Source organism: Candoia aspera, chromosome 5, assembly GCF_035149785.1.
Source record: "Candoia aspera isolate rCanAsp1 chromosome 5, rCanAsp1.hap2, whole genome shotgun sequence".
NCBI lineage: Eukaryota > Metazoa > Chordata > Lepidosauria > Squamata > Boidae > Candoia > Candoia aspera.
This window is the reverse complement of record NC_086157.1, coordinates 53,046,060-53,060,982: the sequence shown is the minus strand read 5'-3', so window position 1 is coordinate 53,060,982 and position 14,923 is coordinate 53,046,060. Positions and strand designations below refer to the sequence as shown.

General features: G+C 36.9%; 1 protein-coding gene across 1 annotated transcript in view; it reads left to right on the top strand.

Annotated features, from left to right (window-relative positions):
• DMD (dystrophin) overlaps positions 1–14,923 on the top strand; it is an 895,878-nt gene that overhangs the window by 347,901 nt on the left and 533,054 nt on the right. The window contains exons 8-9 of the mRNA XM_063305215.1: positions 8,565–8,737; positions 10,935–11,063. Of these exons, the coding sequence (XP_063161285.1) occupies positions 8,565–8,737; positions 10,935–11,063 (302 nt within the window). The remainder of the gene's footprint in view (positions 1–8,564; positions 8,738–10,934; positions 11,064–14,923) is intronic.

Sequence of the window (14,923 nt, the reverse complement as noted above, 5' to 3'; positions counted from 1 at the left end):
TTTTGAAACAGAAATGAGAATTAGGTTACCAAAGTCTTGGTAATTGGATGTTTGTTTCAGGACCTTATTTATCTCAAGTGTGTTAGGCCAGAGCTTTCTTAATTCTTTTGCTGGCTACTGTATCCTTTTTCCCAATAGAATATGTGGGTGTTCTGCAGTTGTAATAAATTTTGCAAATTTTGAGAAATCCATTATAGACAGAACATTCTTCAGCAGTTCTCCCAGCTGACAGGAAGCATTAGAAGAGGCTTCTGAACATGCCCAGATATCTTTGGAGCTTTTTGAATTGCTAGAGATAATCTCAGAAGAAAACAAGTGAAGCTTTGGTCTTAGAAGTGAGAAATGGATACTTTAGCAGCCTTTAAACAGAAAGAAAAAAAATGTATCTGCTTAGAAGGTGCTTACTAGATTAATGTATGATAGATAAAAATGGATAAACTGCTTTTTAAGAAAGAAAAGAATTACCTTTTTTCATACTGAACATATTATTAATTTCAAATACATAGTTTACACCATAGTCACATTTTGAAGTGGTATACATTTTTAAAAGAAAAAAAATACAAAATGAAATAATAACATAAATATAAAATAGATTCAGAGGGCCTTTGGGAATCACTCACTCATAAATGCTACATCTTAGCAGGATGAAGTTAAATTTTCAGTTCTAATTATTTAAGGATTAAGTAAAGTGCTCTTATCAGTGTATCAGTGAGTTCACAGATATTGCTAGTTTACGAATCTCACTATTCTTGATCTTTGGCTGTCCTGTTTGTGTATGATGAGTGGTGTTAGCCCTTCAAATGCAGTCTTCTAATTCTCTTTCTTCCCTTCTCTTTCTCTTCCTCACTTCTTCCCTCAACCATTTTATATCATACCTTGTTCTGTTCTATATTCAAAACCAAATTACTCATTCTTTCAAGGTCCATATTCTTTTTTTAACACTTCTGTTGATTCTTCGATTACTTTCTAGGATGGGTTCTCTCTAGCTTCTAAGTTAACTTTATGTTTCTCCAGAAAAATAAAATTCAGTGGTGCAATAAATTAAGCCACAATACTTCCCTTTATAATAGAATTTCCAGATGAATTTCACTAGAACCATGCAAAATAGATAATACCTGTGTTAGACCTTGTCAGTAATCTTGAGCCTTTCTTTCCTGAGATTATCTGAATGATATCACATAACCATTTATTGATTTATTTATCAAATTTTTATCACCGCCCATCTCTCCCCCAAAGGAGGGACTTCTTTTAATGTAGCACTGGATCATCTAGTGATCCCCTTATATAGCGAGAACTTTCTATTATATTTATTTTTAAGTACATAATCAAAGGCTTTCAGCAATATTAATTAAATGTGCAAAAGGGTTAGCTAAAACATTTTATTCACTGAGATCAGCCTTGGGAAATCCAGCTGAATCTTATCATAAAGATAAAGGAGACCTTTCTGAAAAAGCTCTTGATCCTGCCTCTAGATATTATTTCCTTTTATGTGTCGACCTTTCCCTGGTATTGCTGTCTAAAGAATACATAGTTCTGCAATAGAAACATATCTGGGTATTTACCCAGGAGCTAAACCAGCTTTAGTTCCTAAGTGAGCAGTAAGTAAAGGACTTACCATTCCTAACATTTTTTTTTTCCTGGAAATTTGAGAATGTGTTGAAGTTTGAAATTGCAGTACCTGATCATGTCTTAGTTGGGCTGACTAAAATGTTTTATTCCCTAATAAAGTCATTGTTTTTCCAAGTTCCATTGGTGGGTTTGTTTGTTTGTTTGTTTATCAGATTTGTAAGGCTACCTGACTCTATGACAACTCTAGGTACAGGTTGACCTACTCCTAAGCCAGGGATCTTAGAAAGATTATGTATACTACAGCCACTAATTTCTTACTGCATGTGTTAAATTAGGTATTAGAGGTAAAACTGTTCTTTCCTTTTGAGTGATCTTAGCTAGCCCTTTCCTTCCTATCACTTCACTAATCCCAGTTGTTGTTTATTCGTTTAGTCCCTTCCGACTCTTCATGACTTCATGGACCAGCCCACGCCAGAGCTTCCTGTCGGTCGTCAACACCTCCAGCTCCCCCAGGGACGAGTCTGTCACCTCTAGAATATCATCCATCCATCTTGCCCTTGGTCGGCCCCTCTTCCTTTTGCCCTCCACTCTCCCTAGCATCAGCATCTTCTCCAGGGTGTCCTGTCTTCTCATTATGTGGCCAAAGTATTTCAGTTTTGCCTTTAATATCATTCCCTCAAGTGAGCAGTCTGGCTTTATTTCCTGGAGGATGGACTGGTTTGATCTTCTTGCAGTCCAAGGCACTCTCAGAATTTTCCTCCAACACCACAAAGCATCTATCTTCCTTCTCTCAGCCTTCCTTATGGTCCAGCTCTCGCAGCCATATGTTACTACGGGGAACACCATTGCTTTAACTATGCGGACCTGTGTGATGTCTCTGCTCTTAACTATTTTCCTGACTGCAGTCAGCATCTGCAGTAACCTTCGCACCTAGAAATACAAAGTCTTTCACTGCTTCTACATTTTCTCCCTCTATTTGCCAGTTATCAATCAAGCTGGTTGCCATAATCTTGTTTTTTTTGAGGTTTAGCTGCAAGCCAGCTTTTGCACTTTCTTCTTTCACCTTCATCATAAGGCTCCTCAGTTCCTCTTCGCTTTCAGCCATCAAAGTGATATCATCTGCATCAATCTAACGTTTACTTTCCTAGATTTCCTCTTGTTTTCTGAAATTTATCTTGTGGAAGTTTTCTTTTTCTATGTAAGAAGCAATTTTCTCCTTTCTCCTTTCCCCCCCTTAACTTTCTATATGAAATAAACTCTCAGAAGTGTCTAATGAAAACATATTTCCACATACCACTAATGCTGGGTTATGATCTGCACTGGCTTAGTTGAAAGTAACCAAATAACACGCTGTATTAATAAAGAAATATGCAGCTGATAATTTTGCTTTGGGCTACTAGAAAACTTAAAAACTGGATGTGCAAAAAGGTTCAAGATGGCTTTGACCCATCATGCTGGGGAATTCTGGGAGTTGCAGTCCACACATCTTAAAGTTACCAAGGTTGAGAAACACTGTTTTAGAGAATTCTGGGGTTATCCTGAGGTGAAACATATCAATTTCTAAACGCTCTATTTCAAATTCAGAATACTTCTGGAACATTCAAAGCAGCTCAGTCTGCAATAGAAAGAGCAGTTTTGCACTAAAATATGATCCTCCAAACAGTACCCATCAAAGAGTTTTGCACAGACCCTGAAACACATTTTGAAAAGTGTTTGGTTGTCACAACAATATTTGGTTGTCAGAACATTCACTAATTTGTCAGAAAGCATTGAAAAGTATTCTTTTATTTATATTCTTTTACATTATTTACATTATTTGTTCATAGCAACCATTTTTCTATTCAGTATAATAGCCAATTTGTGAATGGGGAAAGGTCCCCTGTGCAAGCACTGAGTCATGTCTGACCCTTTGGGGGGATGCCTCTTTCATGACATTTTCTTGGCAGACTATAGAGCGGGGTGGTTTGCCATTGCCTTCCCCAGTCACCTTTCCCAGCAAGCTGGGTACTCATTTCACCAACCTCGGAAGGATGGAAGGCTGAGTCGACCTGAGCCGGCTACCCGAGAATCCAGCTTCTGCTGGGATTGAACTCAGGTTGTGGGGAGAGTTTCAGTTGCAATACTGCCTCCTACCACTCTACGAGGCTCTAATAGCCAATTTACCATGAATTAAACCTTTACAAAAGTTACTGTAGCCTTGATCTCCTGCCATTCTTCATCCCTTTCATCTTACTAAATGCTTTAATATTGCCTATATTACTCATTTAACAGAAGAACTCATTTTCTTCTAATGTGATCCAAAAAGCTATTATATGGTCCATCTACTGCATCTACTCTTATAGTCCAAATAATTAATTTAATGCGGTATAAGGTGTTTGTTTGTTTTAATCTGAGTCATGCAGTTAAGCAGTTATCATGCTGTATTCCAATAATTATGCTTAATTTTATTGCTATTCTAATTTATATAAATAAATTCTGTAACATTTCACAATTCTTGTATTTTTCTTTATATAATAATTGTCCAGGTTTAATTTTGATATTATGGTATATAATATTGATATACTACTTTCATTCTGAGCTTTGAAGAACTTCTGTGTTCCCTGATTTTTACAGAAACACTGAAATAGGACATTAGATACATGGGTATCAGTGGCTGATATTATATGAAGAGTAACAGCTTGACATTTTACTGTGGTGCACCAAGTAGAAATGTTCATTTGTCTTACAATCCATGTATGTAATTTTGTCATTTGGGGGCATTTGTGTACATTTCAACTGACAGTTCTAGCATTGGCAATGTCTCTTTTGTCCTTTAAACATATTCTAGGCTATTTATTAGCCTAGAAAGAGTAACAATCAGATTACTTGAACTGCTTTTCTAATCCTCATAATTTCACTTTAATAAATTTACAATTATTCTCCTCTTAGACGTTCAGGGTCTCCTTTGGCTTCAGTATCTAGAATAACATTTGATGTTACTTAATAACCCCCAACATTTTATACATTTCATGCATTATTAAAAATTTCTATTTTAAATTCAATCAAGCCCTTTTTTATGAATACCTTTATTACTAAAGAAGAAGTTAGTTCATACAGTCATTAAACTCCTTCAGTTAAAGAATGGATGTTGACCAGGCTTATTACTGTGGGTGTCATGGCTCCTGTTGGTTTGCAAAATTATGTGAGTTGCAAATATATTGGACTAAAATTGCCAGAATTCCATAGCAATCTATTTGAAAGGTCCTAAGTTAGAGAAGGCTACCTTAATTCTTAATACATATATCACAGTCCACTCACTTCAAGAATTTTTAATTATAGGAGCTATACTTTGCAGATTTTAACATAATTATATGGAATGAAGTTGCAGTGAATTCAATCTAGTTTAAATCCAAATAGATATAGATATGCATAAAATTACACTGATATTGCATGGGTACACACACACACACATGTACATATCCCATTCATTAACCATTATCCATTCCATCAGGTTTACTGTCATTTAGAAATGTTATTAAGAAAGTAATGATGTGAATCTAACAACCACATAAAATTAATCCCTGATAATAAATATATTACGATGATGGCAATAATATTTGACATTACAGTTTCATTCTAGTAAAATGTTTTTTATTCCAGTAAAATATTTTTTATTCTAATAAGAGAACAGGTTTCTGTTTGTCAGAATCAGACAAGACTGCATAAGATTGCTGTGAGATGGCAGTAGGATTGGCTCCCCATGCCACTCCAAAGACTACACTTGCATAGTTCTTGTATTTTTGAGTGTCTTTATTTTAAATATGGAAACTTAATGGAAATGAGGGGAGTGGCAACTATTTAAAAATCTGTATATACTGTACATTTATGTGTAAGAGTGGGTGGATATGAGAAGATATGACAGAATGGGGATCAATATGTTACCGTTATTTTTTATTGTATTATTTCAATTTATATGGCCACCCACTAGTGGCTAACAAAAGGCTAAAAACAGCAAATAATTAAGCAAGGAAATTAAAAAATAGACCCACATTACTTGTCTAGTACCTGGGGAAAAGAGCCATGTCTTCAAATCATGTCAAAAGGCAGGCAGGGTCAAAGCCATCTGGATCTCAAGGGTAATGCTGTTTTTTGGACAGCTTCAGCAACAGAAAAGGCACATCTCCTGGAATATGTCATTACTTAGTAGATGGAATCTGGAGCATGCAGCCCTGTCAGATATTACCAGATAACAGAGGTAATTGGATATAGTCAGTCTGGCAAATGGCCAAGCTCTGGGCCATGAACAGCTTTTTAGGTGACCACTAGGACCTTGAATTGCAACCAGATACCCATTGGCAACCATTGCAGCTCATATAGCAATAGTGTTACATGCACATACCAAGTATCATAAGCACATATTATAACTACTGATTCTGGACCAGCTGTACTTCCCAAATGGACTTCAAGGACAACCCCCTCTAGAATGTATTGCAGTAATCCAGACAAGAAGTGACCAAGGCATGACTGACCATGAGTAGGGCCTCCTGATACAGGAATGGGCACAACTGGTGCACAAAATAGATTTTTGCAAAAACACTCTAAGCCATGGTTGCCAGAAGAAATCAGGTGCTGGAAGTCAAGGAGGGCAAATTGCTAAACTGAAATTGAAATGGTTATTGAAATAACAAACAAGCTGTTTATTTTCAGACACATTCTTCTTATGTATACCTTGGGCTGTATAAATTCTCTCTCCTTTATTCCTTTTAGATAATGCATTTTAAAGCTTAATGTGCCAAACTGAAACCAAAGTAAATTTAGGAGCATTTCACTGCATTTTAAACCAAATTTGGATTTATATTTTCTGCGAAGCTATGTCAGTTTTTCTGTGACTGTGCTGAACAAACCATCTGAGCCATAATGCTGAGCCATAAATACAATTTGTCAGCTTGGTGCCATCCCTGTTTTGCAGGACTATAGCTCTCAGAATTCTTGAAAATACAGCAATTATCCTTGATTTTTTGTTAATTTAAGCTATAACTGGGTTCAATAGATTTGTGCTTGCGTTAGGAAACGTATGTTTCAGCTGCTGGCACATTATATAGTTCACAAGTCTGTCATATATTTATCGGAGCCAAAATTGAGCTTATGCCTACACTTTCATTATTAATGATCCATTCAATTTAGCTGTAGTATTTACTGCAGCACAATTTCCATTTATTTTTAAGAATCTGACTGAAATGGTTGAAGGTTATGCTATGGTGTACTGTGTCATCAATTGTGCTTAAAGTCTTTTGAGTGTAGGAAAGTTTCAGAGCACTTCTGTCCAGTGATTTTGAAGCCAATTCAGGACATGCCTGATAGCACAGTATTGACTTTTTTTGCAGAGTTGATCTGATTTTATCTTACTCAGCAGCAACTGGACCTAAGCTGGATTTTTCCCCTTAGAATGCTGTGGTTAAATCTGTGAAATTTATGCTCTCACTTGTGAGATCTTTGTCCTCATCAAAACTTCGGGCTCCTAGACTCAAGCTGTTTTAACTGCTACCTTCTCATACCTACTGTAGACTCCAAATTTGAGCTGCAATTAATTTTCTGCTGATTGGTTTGTTTGTTTTGCACTATTTAAAAAGTATGAGAAGGGGAACTTATTAAAGAATACTTCCAAATCTGTTTTCATTGAATCACAAATTAGATTTTTTTTAAAGATTATTGTATATTACACATTTTTATAATGTTTATGTGTAATAATTCATTGCAAAGATTATTTTTCTTTTTTTTGTGACTTGTAAAATATAACAAGACATTCCACTGAGATAATATCAAAAATAAATAATTTGACTTTAAAATCTTGCATAGACATCATTAATTTATAACCTACCACATTATTCAAATTTATTTCACAGACATTATTTTCAACTTTTCTAGAATAACAAACAATGAATATTCATTTCATTGTATTTGAGATCAATTCATGCCATTTGTCTGATGTTGTTTGATCATGGGTTGGTGAAGGAAATAATTAATAAATGTATTAGACAAAACAAATCACTGTAAAATTTGGAAAGTTATCAGGCTATTTACCACTATCTGCTAAGTTGTAGATATATCAAGATTCTAATTTTGTTAATTCATATCTAATATGAAATAAATAAACTATCTTACAGATTATGAAATTTTGCTTTTAAAAGAATTCCTATCAGAGTGAATCCTGTCAAGCTAGAAGGCTAGGAGAAAATTTACTATTCCTAAATAAATAGTTATATATGTAGTGTACACTCTATTGATCAATTGATCAAACATCTATGATTAATTGATCACAGAATTCTGCCAGTGTTTTATTTAAGCAGTTTAAGTAGATTACAGTTTCAGAAAGCTTGAATGTTTATATTCATTAGAATTACATTTACATGTCCCTCTAACTTTCAAGATGTTTATCCTAATTAAATATCTCAAAACTTGTATTTGTTTTCAGATGTAAAGTGCATATTGATGAGAACTGCATTTTTTTTTCTTAGACTAAATCATCCAAATTCACATATTCACTAAGTGGTGAAACATTTGTGAAATGGAAAGAAAAAATAACATTTTTTTTTTTAAATGTCACATCAAAAAAACAAAAAATATGTTTGTAATTCCTTCCAAGCATTTACAATAACGAATAGTGTACAAAGCTGCACCCCACCCTCCATATGCTGGTCTACGAGCATAATAAAGATTTCACATTTGACAAAGTCTTGACAAAGTTCAGAAGAGTCATTGTTACATATAGGTTCAGGACAGCATGGCTGCAAACCCTAGTTATGGAGAACAGAGGCATGAAAGGGGCATCCCTCTTTCTGTTTGCAAATGCCCCAGGGCACTGTGATAAACAAAACACATTGTTAAGCTGGGCCTTGGTATGATCCTGCAGAGCTATTATGTTTTTACTTTCCTGTGGGCTTCAATGAAGAATGGAGCTTTTTCGATGAAGTCTTATAAATAGTCTAAATTTGTGTGTGTTTAATGTGTGTCTGCAGATGTTGCAACAACATATCCTGATAAAAAGTCCATCTTGATGTATGTGACATCACTTTTCCAAGTCCTGCCCCAGAAGGTTACTCTAGAAGCCATCCATGAAGTTGAAACATTGCCGCAGGAAGTAAAGCACATTAGGGAAGAGCGAATCCAACATCCACGTTTTTCCCAACAGGCGAGTTGTGAATTTTTTGTTGTTATTTGTGATTAGTGAACAGTAAATTCCTGCAGTTGTATGTATGTTTATGTGTTGTGCTTCTTTAAGTGGTAAAGATACTCCAATTATGGGACTGTGAAGCACTCTGAGCTTCTCTGTAGTTGTTATCAAAATCTGTCATGTGACAGTCAGTCTACAAGGATTATTACTGAAAAATAATTTGGCTGGAAATCTTAAGGGATTGGGAAGCAGCTGGAGAGGTTTTTATTATTTTTGTCCAGGTCTGATCACTTTTTCCCATAAGTCCAAATACTCTGGACCTAGCTTGCACCATTTTTGAATTACGGTTCTTGGCCTGGGAAAGGTTGCTCTCCATTGATGTGAAATCTTATTTTCATGGGTTATATTTTAACTGCTATGCATGTTAAAAACTGCTGTTTTTAAAATGTAGATTTTATTTTATTTTTGTGTTTCACATGGTGTATATGAAGCTTCAATAACATGCATTTCTGTATCAGAAACAGTAAGGTAGGTGTCAAGACACTTACTCTGATATTATTAAAACTTTGCCAACCCAAAGCTTCCAGGACTATAATAACTATTTACTAAAAGCTACTTGGTTTTTAAATTGCTTAAGTCTATTTCATTGTCTATTAGATTGTTTCATTTAATAATATGCACATATGAAAAAGCATGAACAATTGGAAACTGTTCATCAGTGAATCTTCTGGGGCAGTAATGATATATTAATTGTTTAATATGTTCAGGTCATGTTTGTATTCAGCTTTGATAATTTTTCATTTCATACACAAAGAAGTGTTCTTTTTAGCCAGCTCCAGCAGCTGCTGTGTCCTATTGTGTGTTTTAGAGCAGCTTCTTCTATAAGTTTGTATTCTGTTGATAACATGAACTTGAAAAGAAGTAGAACTTGAATAGTTAAATAAAGATCCAAAAACAAGCATCCTAGGACATGTGCTTGAGCATTAGCAGTTTATCTGCAAAGCTTTTCTGACAAAATAAGCAAAATTACCTACCAACCAATGCTTCATTGCTGTTTAAGATGGTCTTCACATATCCAAAGGAAGATAAATGTGGGACTGTCTAAGCCTTTTGTGAAAATAAAGCCTTTTCCAACATCAGTCAGTTGCAGTGATTTAGAAACTGCTAACTTTTAAGTAACTAATATTGCATATTATTAAGAACTAGTATTTGTAGGAGACAAACTTCACAACAAAATTAGCTAATCTCATAGAGAATTCTTTGTATTTAATTTGGTTTGTTATGGATCGTTACATACAACCATCATGATCAGCCATCCCACATAGTCTAATACTGTGGTTTGCATACTTCCAGAGGGCTTTTTGTAGTTTTAATAATGCTATGCTCATAGGTCCTTTATGAAACAGAATATAGAAAAGGCTGAAGAAGCACCACTTATCCTATCTGCAATCCTGCCAAGTCATTCCCCATCCCACAAAGGTTTATAAAGGAAAATGTCATATTGAAACAAAGACCTCTTTTATTTTGTATGAATACTCATTCTTGTACCTGCATTTCAGTTGATGAAACAGAGATATAAGCACATGAAATTCTTACATTTTGGCTGTGACAATGTCTCTTTGTAATTATTATCACTTTAATATATACAAAGAAATAATTCAAGACAATTATTCACAGACCATTTCTTGGTTTTAAAAATGGCCATTGTCTCAGGTTTACATTTTTATAGCAATTCTCAAACCATTTCTTTCTTTGGATGGGCATGCCATTACAAGTGAATTTCAGTCCTAGAGAGACTAACCATTCTTACAATTATATTGAGTGATGTAATTGGAAGTACCAGGGCCTTCAGTTGTTAATTACTGTAACTACTGTCTTTATGGGCCACCTGACCATTTTACACATTTGCAGAGTACTGAACGTATTTATTCAGAACCACTCTGGGTTCATGTTCTTTTGCTTTAAGTGCATTGAATCACAGAGGTCTTTACTGATGATAGGCATCATGGATAGTTACTGGTACTTCAATTTTTTTTCTTGTTTTTCATTAAACAATATCAGTATAATGAAAGTGTCTCTCTTCTTGCTGTTTAACCTTTGAGCATTTTTTAAGGTGGCTGCTGGCATTCTCCCCTGAAATATACTACATTTCATCCACTTATTACCCACATTCATCTGTGTATGTCTGCTTTTCTTCCTAATTTCTTCTCCTTAGATCAAAGTCAGTGTAGCACAGGGCCATGTGCGCACCCCTTCACCTATACCTCGTTTCAAAAGCTATGCGTACACACAAGCTGCTTATGTCATGTCCTCTGACCAAAAAGGGAGGATGTTCCCTCCGCAGGTCTGTCAGTATTATGGTTTGTTATGAATACTACTCTTCTTCTAATATGCCTGTGCTTGCTGTGGGAAATAAATGCACCCTTTTTGCTTGAGTCCATTTTAATTTTCAATGGTATTCTTGTTAAGGTTTTTTGTTTGTTGTTTGGGACAGCCAATCCTTTTTGCTATAAGTCTTGCCTTTTCTGGCACGGTTACACCTTCTTTTGAACATTAGATAGGTACTGGAAAATATTAAAAGCTTCAATAAAACAGTTAATTTTAAAGATATGAATTCATTCCTTCATTCTTTTAAAGTATAAATCTAAATTCAAAGATATAAATCACTACTATGAACATTGAAACATTTTTTCTTGAGTTTCTTAAACATTTCTCTTCACCATATTGAATCAGTGTAGAAATGAGAGAAATTTCATTCATTGTATGAGTTTGCATTTCTTGATCCTTAGACATTAGGTCAAGAAATATTTATTTATTCCATATTAACAGATCTCTCTCTTCATACTGTATATAGCTGTTTTCAAAAATATCCAGGTTATGAGACATTCCAAGACAGCCTGAGCCATGCTGTGGGATAGGAAATTACTGGCAAGTGAAACTTTAATTTTGCATACACTTACCAAGGTTTAACTTTGGACAAAGGCTGAAAACAGAAATTGTGATAGCTATATTTAGGACATGGTAATTTTAATCCCTTCAGCAAAGGATCATTACCTTGTCGTGGTGCTGGAGCTTGAGCACCTCAATGATGCCATGAGCTAAACTGTGAAGGGCCACCCAAGACGGGAAGGTCATGACAGAGAGGTCAGACTAAATGCGATCCCTGGGGAAGGTAATGGCAACCCACCCCAGTATTCTTGCCATGAAAACTAAATGGATCAGTACAACCAGAGATATACCATTGGAAGATGAGACCCCCAGGTCGGAAGATGGTCAAAATGCTACTGGGGAGGAACAGAGGATGAGTTCAACTAGCCCCAGACGTGATGACGCAGCTAGCTCAAAGCCGAAAGGACGGCTAGCGGCCAACGGTGCTGGTAGTGAATGGCGAATCTGATGTTCTAAGGATCAACACACCATTGGAACCTGGAATGTAAGATCTATGAGCCAGGGCAAATTGGATGTGGTTATTGGTGAGATGTCAAGATTAAAGATAGACATTCTGGGTGTCAGTGAACTGAAATGGACTGGAATGGGCCACTTCACATCAAATGACCACCAGATGGACAAGAGGACCACAGAAGAAATGGAGTAGCCTTCATAATTAATAGTAAAGTGGCTAAAGCAATGCTTGGATACAATCCAAAAAAATGATAGAATGATCTCAATTCGAATTCAGGGCAAGCCATCTATCATCACAGTGATCCAAATATACGCTCCAACCACAGATGCTGAAGAAGCTGAAGTAGAGCAGTTCTATGAGGAACTGCAGCACCTACTGGACAACATGCCTAAAAGAGATTTTATTTTCATCACGGGAGACTGGAATGCTAAGGTGGGCAGTCAAATGACACCTGGAATTACAGGTAAGCATGGCCTGGGAGAACAAAACAAAGCAGGACATAGGCTGATAGAATTTTGCCAAGACAACTCAATGTGCATAACAAACACTATCTTCCAGCAACCTAAGAGATGACTTTATACATGGACTTCCCCAGATGGACAACACCGAATTCAGATTGACTACATCCTTTGCAGCCAAAGGTGGCGGACATCTATACAGTCGGTAAAAACAAGACCTGGAGCTGACTGTAGTTGAGATCACGAACTTCTTCTTGCACAATTTAGGATCAGACTAAAGAGATTAGGGAAGACCCACAGATCAGCTAGATATGAGCTCACTAATATTCCTAAGGAATATGCAGTGGAGGTGAAGAATAGATTTAAGGGACTGGACTTAGTAGATAGGGTCCCGGAAGAACTATGGACAGAAGTCTGCAACATTGTTCAAGAGGCAGCAACAAAATACATCCCAAAGAAAGAGAAAACCAAGAAGGCAAAATGGCTGTCTGCTGAGACACTAGAAGTAGCCCAAGAAAGAAGGAAAGCAAAAGGCAACAGGGATAGGGGGAGATATGCCCACTTAAATGCAAAATTCCAGAGGTTAGCCAGAAGATATAAGGAATTATTTTTAAACAAGCAATGCGCGGAAGTGGAAGAAGACACTAGAATAGGAAGGACAAGAGACCTCTTCCAGAAAATTAGAAACATTGGAGGTAAATTCCAGGGAAAAATGGGTATGATCAAGAACAAAGATTGCAAGGACCTAACAAAAGAAGAAGAGATCAAGAAAAGGTGGCAAGAATATACAGAAGACCTGTATAGGAAGGATAACAATATTGGGGATAGCTTTGTCGGTGTGGTCAGTGAGCTAGAGCCAGGCATCCTGAAGAGTGAGGTTGAATGGGCCTTAAGAAGCATTGCTAATAACAAGGCAACAGGAGACGGCACCCCAGCTGAACTGTTCAAAATCTTGCGAGATGATGCTGTCAAGGTAATGCATGCTATATGCCAGCAAATTTGGAAAACGGAAGAATGGCCATCAGACTGGAAAGAATCAACTTATATCCCTATACCAAAAAAGGGAAACACTAAAGAATGTTCAAACTATCGAACAGTGGCACTCATTTCACATGCCAGTAAGGTAATGCTCAAGATCCTGCAAGGGAGATTTCAGCAATTAATGGAGCGAGAATTGCCAGATGTACAAGCTGGGTTTAGAAAAGGCAGAGGAAGTAGGGACCAAATTGCCAATATCCGCTGGATAATGGAAAAAGCCAGGGAGCTTCAGAAAAACATCTATTTCTGTTTTATTGACTATTCTAAAGCCTTTGACTGTGTGGACCATAACAAATTGTGGCAAGTTCTTCGTGGTATGGGGATACCAAGTCATCTTGTCTGCCTCCTGAAGAATCTGTATAATGACCAAGTAGCAACAGTAAGAACAGACCACGGAACAACGGACTGGCTTAAGATTGGGAAAGGAGTATGGCAGGGCTGTATACTCTCACCCTACCTATTCAAATTCATCATGCAACATGCTGGGCTTGAGGAATCCAAGGCTGGAATTAAAATCGCTGGAAGAAACATTAACAATCTCAGATATGCAGATGATACCTCTTTGATGGCTGAAAGCGAAGAGGAACTGAGGAGCCTTATGATGAAGATGAAAGAAGAAAGTGCAAAAGCTGGCTTGCAGCTAAACCTCAAAAAAACCAAGATTATGGCAACCAGCTTGATTGATAACTGGCAAATAGAGGGAGAAAACGTAGAAGCAGTGAAAGACTTTGTATTTCTAAGTGCGAAGATTACTGCAGATGCTGACTGCAGTCTGGAAATCAGAAGATGCTTAATCCTTGGGAGAAGAGCAATGACAAATCTCGATAAAATAGTTAAGAGCAGAGACATCACACTGACAACAAAGGTCCGCATAGTGAAAGCAATGGTGTTCCCCATAGTAACATATGGCTGCGAGAGGTGGACCATAAGGAAGGCTGAGAGAAGGAAGATAGATCCTTTTGAACTGTGGTGTTGGAGGCACTTCTGAGAGTGCCTTGGACTGCGAGAAGATCAAACCAGTCCATCCTCCAGGAAATAAAGCCAGACTGCTCACTTGAGGGAATGATATCAAAGGCAAAACTGAAATACTTTGGCTACATAATGAGAAGACAGGACACCCTGGAGAAGATGCTGATGCTAGGGAGAGTGGAGGGCAAAAGGAAGGGGCCGACCAAGGGCAAGGTGGATGGATGATATTCTAGAGGTGACGGACTCGTCCCTGGGGGAGCTGGGGGTGTTGATGACCGACAGAAAGCTCTGGCGTGGGCTGGTCCATGAAGTCACGAAGAGTCGGAAGCGACTAAA